General features: G+C 46.5%; 1 protein-coding gene across 4 annotated transcripts in view; it reads right to left on the bottom strand.

The window, feature by feature from the left end:
• Positions 1-456: 456 nt before the first annotated feature.
• soat1 (sterol O-acyltransferase 1) overlaps positions 457-11960 on the bottom strand; it is a 15125-nt gene continuing 3621 nt past the window's right edge. Inside the window, exons 4-16 of one of the 4 annotated variants that reach the window (XM_017468768.3) lie at positions 11203-11351; positions 10450-10500; positions 9965-10072; positions 9404-9686; positions 3642-3720; positions 3479-3560; positions 3296-3341; positions 2985-3114; positions 2759-2856; positions 1993-2091; positions 1771-1906; positions 1475-1620; positions 457-1273 (exon numbers count right to left, since the gene is read on the bottom strand). In XM_017468768.3, coding sequence (XP_017324257.1) covers positions 1196-1273; positions 1475-1620; positions 1771-1906; positions 1993-2091; positions 2759-2856; positions 2985-3114; positions 3296-3341; positions 3479-3560; positions 3642-3720; positions 9404-9686; positions 9965-10072; positions 10450-10500; positions 11203-11351 — 1485 coding nt within the window. In that variant the 3' untranslated portion in view covers positions 457-1195. Of the gene's footprint in view, positions 1274-1474; positions 1683-1770; positions 1907-1992; positions 2092-2758; positions 2857-2984; positions 3115-3295; positions 3342-3478; positions 3561-3641; positions 3721-9403; positions 9687-9964; positions 10073-10449; positions 10501-11202; positions 11352-11960 lie in introns of those variants that run through there. The other 3 variants (XM_017468769.3, XM_047155763.2, XM_017468770.3) reach the window with 3 other exon arrangements.

The raw sequence follows: 11960 nt of genomic DNA, 5'->3' as shown, positions 1-11960 counted from the left end.
AGATGTTACAGATGTTCCAGCAGGCGGTGGTGGTGGATACTGCAGTCTTTTTACAGCAGGATGCTGGGGAGGTGACGTCAGAGCTGGAGATCCAAAACACACCCGCAACAAACTGATCCAGAAGGACGACTCCCCAAGTCGAAAAGAGGACACTTAATCAACACACAGCCATTCTGGACAACAAACAGTGTGTGTGTGTGTGTGTGTGTGTGTGTGTGTGTGTGTGTGTGTGTGTGTGTATATATGTGTGTGTGTGTGTGTGTGTGTGTGTGTATATATGTGTGTGTGTGTGTGTGTGTGTGTGTATATGTGTGTGTGTGTGTGTGTGTGTGTGTATATGTGTATGTGTGTGTGTGTGTGTGTGTGTGTGTGTGTGTGTGTCCTTTAAAACTGGAAAATGAGGGAAGTTATCAAGCAGAGAAGGTATAAATCATTTTCAAGGTAATTTGGTCGTAATTGTATTTGCTGCCACTTAAAACTTTATTAATTAAATGTTAAAAATTGCAAAATTCTCTGTTCATAAAATACAAATCTTGTGTAGATCTACATTACAGGAAGTGACACTATACAGGAAGTCCCAAAAGTCTCCCTACATCAACACTTTTTAAGCCAAATGTCTATGATATACATATTTTCAGATATCCTTTAAGAAGGACGTATTGGAATCGTGTTCATGGCCGGATCAGGAAGCCGTAGCAAGGTTGCGATGGACTTCTAACATCCTTCGCTGAATTGCGAAGCGTGCGAGTTTGCGCTGCACGGCGTGGGCGTGGCGGTCTCGTAACACTCGATGTTTCACCATGAAACAGGAATCTGTTACAAGTCAAACATACAATGTCCAATCTGCTCCAAACTACACAAGCTTGATAAAAGTCCCGGCCTGAAGACATCTACATGCCAAGATTCAGTTACAGTCATAGCGCCACCTGCTGGCAGCAGGAAATTACATGTTTTACATCGTGATACACTCCTGACAACGTACAATTGCTAAAAAGTGCTAAAAAAAAAAAATGGAATGGCATTCCCCTGGCAGAGCAGAGCAGCCCCACCATGCACCCGGGCGCGAGGGCCCGTTCATCGCCGCCTGCAGCTTTAATTTATGATTGTCACTCGATGTGCCCGTGACTATAGTGCAAAAATGCAGAGAGCGTTTAAAAAAAAAAGAAAAAAAAGGTTGTAAAAATAAATAAATCAATCAGACGTCTTGGGCAGCACGGCTGTTCTGGATGTAGCAGGTCCACGATCGCGGCTTCAGCAAGTCGAGGAAAGAAGGCTGAAAAATACCAACATGACCGTTTTGATTCAGATATGAAAATAAAGATAAACAATAACGTATTATAATCTATATATGTATTTTTATATAGTATTCATAATAATAACAATAATAATAATAATAATAATAATAATAATAATAATAATAATAATAATACGATATCAGCTTATAAGAGGCAGTGCAGGGTGTAGTAGTGTTCACCTCCTGTAGGGGGCAGTATTTCTGAGCGTACCACTCCTGAGAGTAAAGGCACAGCAGAACCGCTAAACCCAGAAACAGAGCCGTCCACACGATGATGTTCCACACCGGCCCAGTCCTCCGGTCGTGAAGGATGAAGTTGAACATCACTGAACATCACACGAGCAGCAAGATCAGAACATTGTTCATCAGGAAAACTTCAGCAAACTTTCTATTTACACACACACACACACACACACACACACACACACACACTGTATATAGGTATAAAATGTGTAAAATATTAAAGAGATTCTCACTCCCGAAGCACATGAAGAGACAGAAGAGGACGGGGTAGAAGAACCCGAAACACACGGCCAGAACGTACTCGTGAACCACAGCGGAGACGGTGAACACAACAAACATGGCGGTGGCTCGGAAACGTTTCTGCGTCATCTGTGGACATGAAGCAGAACAATGGATGAATAATAGATATTATATACCCCATATAAATTCTGATACCTTTTTATCATGTAACTCACCCACAGGAAGTCCCGATAGACGTAGTAATACAGCCAGTCGTGCACCACAACGTTCCACGTGCGGTAATAGTTGGCAAATGATGTTGAATTCCACCAGTCCTGTGGTTTCACATGGTTTGATCGTCAGTCATTAATCAGTAATAAACAAAAGAACGATGCATTCAGTCGGTCTAGCGAGTATGTGATTTGTAGACCTTCGTGAAGGTCACTGAATGGTGTGTAATGATGTTTAATGGTTTGCGATGGTCTGTACTGTTTTGTAAAAGTCTGTAATGGTTTTGGTAAAGGTTTGTAATGGGTTCTAAAGTATGTTGATGGATTGTAGCGTCTTGAAAGGGTCTGTAAAGGCTTGTAACACATCTAATGGACTGTAATAGTTGTAATGGTATCTAAAGATGTGTAATGGTCTGTAAATGTTTGTAATGGTCTGTAGAAGTGTGTAATGGTCTGTAAAGATTTGTGATGGTCTGTAAAGGTTTGTAATGGCCTGGGACTGTGTGTCATATTTTGTAAAGGTGTGTAATGGTCTGTAAAGGTGTGTAATGGCCTGTAATGGTGTGTAATGGCCTGTGAATGTATGTAATGGTCTGTAAAGGTGTGTAATGGCCTGTAATGGTGTGTAATGTCCTGTGAATGTGTGTAATGGCCTGTAATGGTGTGTAATGGCCTGTGAATGTGTGTAATGGTCTGTAAAGGTGTGTAATGGCCTGTAATGGTGTGTAATGGCCTGTGAATGTGTGTAATGGTCTGTAAAGGTGTTTCTGACCCTATAAAACATTCGGTCTCCAAAGCGCAGCATTTCAGCAAATGCATTGAGCCAGCAATGCAGAAAGGCAAAGAAGGCCAAGAAGAGAATCAGTGCTCCTGCAGGAACACACACACACACACACACACACACACACACACACATACAAATTTATTTAAATACCAAATAATACTATTTACTTATTACCTTCTATGGTACACACACACACGCGCGCACACACGTGTACCTGGGAGGATGGAGTTGAAGATACAGAGCACCATCACTCGGAGGTCAAACAGCTGTGAGCTCACGCTGCGAAACTGAGGGATGCAGAGACGCACAAACACGTAATATGCGTAGAACAAACACCCCAACACCTGCAGCAACAATAACACAGTGGTAGAGGTTAGGGCCATCACACACACACTCTCTCTCTCTCACACACACACACTCACACACATTTAAATACCAAATAATACAATTTACTTATTACCTTCTATGGTAACCACACACACACACACACACACACACACACACACACACTCCAATAGCACCTACCTGTAATAACTTGGTGGCCACGTAACTCCAGCGTACACACGGGTTCCTAATCACAGAAAAATAAATGAGGTTGGTCACAGACAACAGAAATGAAGTCAGTCAAACCACAGAACAGAAGGAAATTGTGTGTGTGTGTGTGTGTGTGTGTGTGTGTGTGTGTGTGTGTGTACACATCAGTCTTGCCTGGGATATCTCTCTCTGTAGATCAGAGTGGGCGCAAACAGGAAGTAAAGGTACGAGTTCAGATGCGGCACGGCCACTGAAGCTGAGTGAATCGCAGAGTACTGGACGTAAGTCAACAGGAAACAACATGTGGATCCAACACGGCCGTAAATTCAGTCCTTACCTGAGCCAGCTTTGCCTGAAGACCACAACCGCGGCACATTCTCCCTGATAAAGGAATGAACCTTCATCAACAGACGCACCTGTGAGAGGAAAACATCCCCAAACTCTAAAATACATCATCAATCTATCACAATAATCACACAAGACACACCATTACTCTATACATCGTTACTGTGATACACCGTTACTGTGATACACCGTTACCGTCAGACCCCGTTACTGTGATACACCGTTACTGTCAGACCCCGTTACTGTGATACACCGTTACTGTCAGACCCCGTTACTGTGATACACCGTTACTGTCAGACCCCGTTACTGTGATACACCGTTACTGTCAGACCCCGTTACTGTGATACACCGTTACTGTGATACACCGTTACCGTGATACACCGTTACTGTCAGACCCCGTTACTGTCAGACCCCGTTACCGTCAGAACCCGTTACCGTCAGAACCCGTTACCGTCAGAACCCGTTACCGTGATACCCAGTTACCGTCAGACCCCGTTACTGTGATACCTCGTTACTGTCAGACCCCGTTACCGTCAGACCCCGTTACTGTGATACACCGTTACTGTGATACACCGTTACTGTCAGACCCCGTTACTGTGATACACCGTTACTGTCAGACCCCGTTACTGTGATACACTGTTACTGTGATACACCGTTACTGTCAGACCCCGTTACTGTGATACACCGTTACTGTGATACCCAGTTACCGTGATACCCCGTTACTGTCAGACCCCGTTACCGTCAGACCCCGTTACTGTGATACCCAGTTACTGTCAGACCCCGTTACTGTGATACACCGTTACTGTCAGAACCCATTACCGTCAGACCCCGTTACCGTCAGACCCCGTTACTGTCAGACCCCGTTACTGTCAGACCCCGTTACTGTGATACACCGTTACTGTGATACACCGTTACCGTCAGACCCCGTTACCGTGATACACCGTTACCGTGATACACCGTTACTGTCAGACCCCGTTACTGTGATACACCGTTACTGTCAGACCCCGTTACTGTGATACACCGTTACTGTCAGACCCCGTTACTGTGATACCCCGTTACTGTGATACACCGTTACTGTGATACACCGTTACTGTGATACACCGTTACTGTCAGACCCCGTTACTGTCAGACCCCGTTACCGTCAGAACCCGTTACCGTCAGACCCAGTTACCGTGATACCCAGTTACCGTCAGACCCCGTTACTGTGATACCCCGTTACTGTCAGAACCCGTTACCGTCAGACCCCGTTACCGTGATACCCAGTTACCGTGATACCCAGTTACCGTCAGACCCCGTTACCGTCAGACCCCGTTACCGTCAGACCCCGTTACCGTGATACACCGTTACTGTGATACACCGTTACTGTCAGACCCCGTTACTGTGATACACCGTTACTGTCAGACCCCGTTACTGTGATACACCGTTACTGTGATACCCAGTTACCGTGATACCCAGTTACCGTGATACCCCGTTACTGTCAGACCCCGTTACCGTCAGACCCCGTTACCGTCAGACCCCGTTACTGTGATACACCGTTACTGTGATACACCGTTACTGTGATACACCGTTACTGTCAGACCCCGTTACTGTGATACACCGTTACTGTCAGACACCGTTACTGTCAGACACCGTTACTGTCAGACCCCGTTACTGTGATACACCGTTACTGTGATACACCGTTACTGTCAGAACCCGTTACCGTCAGACCCCGTTACCGTCAGACCCCGTTACTGTGATACCCAGTTACTGTCAGACCCCGTTACTGTCAGACCCCGTTACTGTGATACACCGTTACTGTCAGACCCCGTTACTGTGATACACCGTTACTGTCAGACACCGTTACTGTCAGACCCCGTTACTGTGATACACCGTTACTGTGATACCCCGTTACTGTCAGAACCCGTTACCGTCAGACCCCGTTACCGTGATACCCAGTTACCGTGATACCCAGTTACCGTCAGACCCCGTTACCATCAGACCCCGTTACCGTCAGACCCCGTTACTGTGATACACCGTTACTGTCAGACCCCGTTACTGTGATACACCGTTACTGTCAGACCCCGTTACTGTGATACACTGTTACTGTGATACACCGTTACTGTCAGACCCCGTTACTGTGATACACCGTTACTGTGATACACCGTTACTGTGATACCCAGTTACCGTGATACCCCGTTACTGTCAGACCCCGTTACCGTCAGACCCCGTTACTGTGATACCCAGTTACTGTCAGACCCCGTTACTGTGATACACCGTTACTGTCAGAACCCATTACCGTCAGACCCCGTTACCGTCAGACCCCGTTACCGTCAGACCCCGTTACTGTCAGACCCCGTTACTGTCAGACCCCGTTACTGTGATACACCGTTACTGTGATACACCGTTACTGTGATACACCGTTACCGTCAGACCCCGTTACCGTGATACACCGTTACTGTGATACACCGTTACTGTCAGACACCGTTACTGTGATACACCGTTACTGTCAGACCCCGTTACTGTGATACACCGTTACTGTCAGACCCCGTTACTGTGATACACCGTTACTGTCAGACCCCGTTACTGTGATACACCGTTACTGTCAGACCCCGTTACTGTGATACCCCGTTACTGTGATACACCGTTACTGTGATACACCGTTACTGTGATACACCGTTACTGTCAGACCCCGTTACTGTCAGACCCCGTTACCGTCAGAACCCGTTACCGTCAGACCCAGTTACCGTGATACCCAGTTACCGTCAGACCCCGTTACTGTGATACCCCGTTACTGTCAGAACCCGTTACCGTCAGACCCCGTTACCGTGATACCCAGTTACCGTGATACCCAGTTACCGTCAGACCCCGTTACCGTCAGACCCCGTTACCGTCAGACCCCGTTACTGTGATACACCGTTACTGTGATACACCGTTACTGTCAGACCCCGTTACTGTGATACACCGTTACTGTCAGACCCCGTTACTGTGATACACCGTTACTGTGATACCCAGTTACCGTGATACCCAGTTACCGTGATACCCCGTTACTGTCAGACCCCGTTACCGTCAGACCCCGTTACCGTCAGACCCCGTTACTGTGATACACCGTTACTGTGATACACCGTTACTGTGATACACCGTTACTGTCAGACCCCGTTACTGTGATACACCGTTACTGTGATACACCGTTACTGTCAGACACCGTTACTGTCAGACACCGTTACTGTCAGACACCGTTACTGTGATACACCGTTACTGTCAGAACCCGTTACCGTCAGACCCCGTTACCGTCAGACCCCGTTACTGTGATACCCAGTTACTGTCAGACCCCGTTACTGTCAGACCCCGTTACTGTGATACACCGTTACTGTCAGACACCGTTACTGTCAGACCCCGTTACTGTGATACACCGTTACTGTGATACCCCGTTACTGTCAGAACCCGTTACCGTCAGACCCCGTTACCGTGATACCCAGTTACCGTGATACCCAGTTACCGTCAGACCCCGTTACCATCAGACCCCGTTACCGTCAGACCCCGTTACTGTGATACACCGTTACTGTGATACACCGTTACTGTCAGACCCCGTTACTGTGATACACCGTTACTGTGATACACCGTTACTGTCAGACCCCGTTACTGTGATACACCGTTACTGTGATACACCGTTACTGTCAGACACCGTTACTGTGATACACCGTTACTGTCAGACCCCGTTACTGTGATACACCGTTACTGTCAGACCCCGTTACTGTGATACACCGTTACTGTCAGACCCCGTTACTGTGATACCCAGTTACTGTCAGACCCCGTTACTGTGATACCCCGTTACTGTGATACACCGTTACTGTCAGACCCCGTTACTGTGATACACCGTTACTGTGATACACCGTTACTGTCAGACCCCGTTACTGTCAGACCCCGTTACCGAACAGAACCCGTTACCGTCAGACCCAGTTACCGTGATACCCAGTTACCGTCAGACCCCGTTACTGTGATACCCCGTTACTGTCAGAACCCGTTACCGTCAGACCCCGTTACCGTCAGACCCCGTTACCGTGATACCCAGTTACCGTGATACCCAGTTACCGTCAGACCCCGTTACCGTCAGACCCCGTTACCGTCAGACCCCGTTACTGTGATACACCGTTACTGTGATACACCGTTACTGTCAGACCCCGTTACTGTGATACACCATTACTGTCAGACCCTGTTACTGTGATACACGTTACTGTGATACCCAGTTACCGTGATACCCAGTTACCGTGATACCCCGTTACTGTCAGACCCCGTTACCGTCAGACCCCGTTACCGTCAGACCCCGTTACTGTGATACACCGTTACTGTGATACACCGTTACTGTGATACACCGTTACTGTCAGACCCCGTTACTGTGATACACCGTTACTGTCAGACACCGTTACTGTCAGACCCCGTTACTGTGATACACCGTTACTGTGATACACCGTTACTGTCAGAACCCGTTACCGTCAGACCCCGTTACCGTCAGACCCCGTTACTGTGATACCCAGTTACTGTCAGACCCCGTTACTGTCAGACCCCGTTACTGTGATACACCGTTACTGTCAGACCCCGTTACTGTGATACACCGTTACTGTCAGACACCGTTACTGTCAGACCCCGTTACTGTGATACACCGTTACTGTGATACCCCGTTACTGTCAGAACCCGTTACCGTCAGACCCCGTTACCGTGATACCCAGTTACCGTGATACCCAGTTACCGTCAGACCCCGTTACCGTCAGACCCCGTTACCGTCAGACCCCGTTACCGTCAGACCCCGTTACTGTGATACACCGTTACTGTGATACACCGTTACTGTCAGACCCCGTTACTGTGATACACCGTTACTGTGATACACCGTTACTGTGATACCCAGTTACCGTGATACCCCGTTACTGTCAGACCCCGTTACCGTGATACCCAGTTACCGTGATACCCCGTTACTGTCAGACCCCGTTACCGTCAGACCCCGTTACCGTCAGACCCCGTTACTGTGATACACCGTTACTGTGATACACCGTTACTGTCAGACCCCGTTACTGTGATACACCGTTACTGTCAGACACTGTTACTGTCAGACCCCGTTACTGTGATACACCGTTACTGTCAGAACCCGTTACCGTCAGACCCCGTTACCGTCAGACCCCGTTACTGTCAGACCCCATTACTGTCAGACCCCGTTACTGTGATACACCGTTACTGTCAGACACCGTTACTGTGATACACCGTTACTGTCAGACCCCGTTACTGTCAGACCCCGTTACTGTCAGACCCCGTTACTGTCGGACAGTATTTTTATATGATGTATTTGCCGGTCTAGCACCTGGAGGTTTTTGGTGTACTAGTGGCTTTAATCAGGGAGAAACTGGAGGGAAACAGGAAATTCAGTAGGAGAGTGAAGATGGAGATTAAAGATGAGAACGAAGCGGGAGATTCGGTGTAAATACGGCACGCAAAATGAACCACGTGGATGAAGATGGGAGACAAAAGGAAGCGGGAGATTTTCTTGCGTACACTGTAATGTAGCAGGCGTATAAACAACGAGTGGGAAATTCACGACCAAGATTACGAATGAATTCAGGATTCAGCACGAGGACGATAGGAAAGATAGTATAAAAACTGGGCGGGACATTCAGCGTGAGAATGAAGCAGTAAACTTGATATCAAGCGGAAGCGTGAGATTCAGAACAAGGATGAAACAGGAAGTTAAAAGGGATTCAGGAGATTCAGCTCCAGGGTAAAGTTCAGTACCTGCTCGAGGATGAGGATGAAGCAGGACGCGGGAGGAAGGCTGTTTCTCAGCACTATGTAAGTGGGCAGGAAGCCGAGTCCGACGCTTTGGTACAGCAGCAGCAGCGTCACGGCGATGAGCGTGTACGAGGTTCGATGGTGTGATGAGGAACAAACGCCGGCCCACCAGCGAAGAAGCGCGAACGGAACAACGAGCGCCGAAACAAACATGCAGATCCACGAAACGACCACCAGGGGAAACTGACCGAACGCAAACACCAGCAGGTCAAAGTGCAGCACCAACCTGCAGAGAAACACGAGCTCGGGTCAAACATCAACACGATGGGAATCACTTCACGTAAACAGCGTCAGGGTCTCATTACATTCTCCCGTAATCAATTATTCCTCTCAAAGAGACGATCCGTTACAACATAATCCATAACCAACAACTGAATACAATTGTTTATTAAATTTGTACAAGCGCTAACGTAATGACTAAAATATCGGCACTGCATCCTGTGTGCTCAAGGCTTCATGATAAATAAATAAACAAATAAATAAATAAATAAATAAATAACTTACCGTCCCTCATCGATGAAGTCTACAACTAACGTACTGAGGATGAAGAGGATGAGCAGGGCGATGAACATGTGATAAATTGTACGGATGTGATTCACCTCAAACAGCTCGCTGTAGCAAGAAAAAATATATATATATATATATATATATATATATATATATATATATATATATATATATATGTAAGTGTGTCTTTACAGAGGCTTGCAAAAGTATTGAACCCTGGAATTGATCAGACTTTGTCTGATAATAAATGATAAATACATATACTTGGTGTCAGATTTAAGAAGTTGAAAGAATTTTTTGGTCAGAGAAAACCAAGCTCCGGAAGCTCCAGAAGCTCGAGACACAACAGTGTAATGTTCATCCTCGAGTGGCTTTAATTAGGCATTCCTACAGCATGCTCAGTGGATTCTTCCCGTCCGATAATGACTTCTTGTTTATCTGATATCCGAGCTGCAGCGAATCAGAACAAAAGCATTACTTACTCCAGCAAAGAGCGCCGGACCACAAACTGTTTATTCTGACCGTGAGAAGATCTGCAGAGTGAGACAGAGAGACACAAAACGGAGGTGAGGAACATCACGAAGAACATCGCGACGAACATCACACGACTTACGCGCCTGCTACGCGCGGTTTAACCACACGGAGGCGCTGTACACGTTTAACTTTCTTACAAAAGGACATGATAATAGAAACTTTTGCAACAAGATTAATGCTGTGGTTGCTACGGTTACAGCGTGACTAGCATTATCTGACTCGGATAATTTCTTAGTTAAGGAGTGCGTATTTTTTCCTCATTATTAACAGCGTGACAGATAAAATGTTCGAGAAGCATCGACATCGGCGCAGCAAGTCATCCTCGTCATGGTTACATTCCAACATGGTGCGCATTTTAGATCCGAGCTTATATATATTTCAGTGGATTGACACACCCGTCAGCCAATCAGAAACAAGCATGATCATGCACTCACGCATAAATCATGCAGAAGTCAAGACAAAATGAGCAATTAACACCATCGAACCAATCAGAATCAAGAATTCAACAGCGCTGGGGTGTAATGTTCACGACTGCAGTAATGGACCGTTAAGGGAACCTTCAGAGATTATGTTAATATCGCTTGTAGAATAGATATTATCCATGAGATTTGCATGAAAATGCTAACAATGCGATGAAAAAGTACGGCGTTAGAGATGAAACCCAATCCGGCAACGCAGACAAGCTTGAAAACTGAGATTACCCGAGTTTGGTTCCCTCTTTGTCCGTCGGAGGACGAGAGGAACCGGACAGTGAAGAAGAAGAACCCAAACCGTGAGATTCGTCCATCAGAGAGTCGACAAACTCGTTCAGCTGAGAGTCCAGCTGCTGAATCAAGTCCACTTTCAGCTGCTGCAGTGAAAATAAAACAGCAATAAACCATCGGTGTTATCATCAACGTTTTACCATCAGAGTCTGAATACAAAACGGCAACGGTGTCAAAATAACGCACTTGTACACGGTGGTGCTTGAAAGTTTGTGAACCCTTTAGAATTTTCTATATTTCTGCATCAATATGACCTCAAACTTTTGAACTCCTACTTCTACCCCTCACAGATGTGTAATATCGGATCATTTTCCCCAATAAATAAATCACCGACTATAATATCTTTGTCTCGTCTGTTTAACTGGGTTCTCTTTATCTACTTTTAGGACTTGTGTGTAAACCTGATGATGTTTGAGGTCACATTTATGCAGAAAAGTAGAAAATTCTACAGGGTTCACAAACTTTCAAGCACCACTGTATACAAGTTCATGAAGAGTTCATAATTACTTGTAGGCGTACTGTAAGAGTTTCAGTACGGGCGTGTACGTGACGTCTGACCACACTGTGACTAACGAGTCACACAAAATGATTCACTGAGGCGGTCCGACTCTTTCCCAACTGCTGCTGAAGCGCGACTTGCACTTCCTGTTTCAACTTTCTGACGCATTCAGACCCGAATGATACACCGCCCGCAA

This window comes from Ictalurus punctatus, chromosome 5 (assembly GCF_001660625.3).
Source record: "Ictalurus punctatus breed USDA103 chromosome 5, Coco_2.0, whole genome shotgun sequence".
NCBI classification, from domain to species: domain Eukaryota; kingdom Metazoa; phylum Chordata; class Actinopteri; order Siluriformes; family Ictaluridae; genus Ictalurus; species Ictalurus punctatus.
The sequence above is the reverse complement of the archived record's forward strand: the minus strand, read 5'-3'. Positions and strand labels throughout refer to the sequence as shown.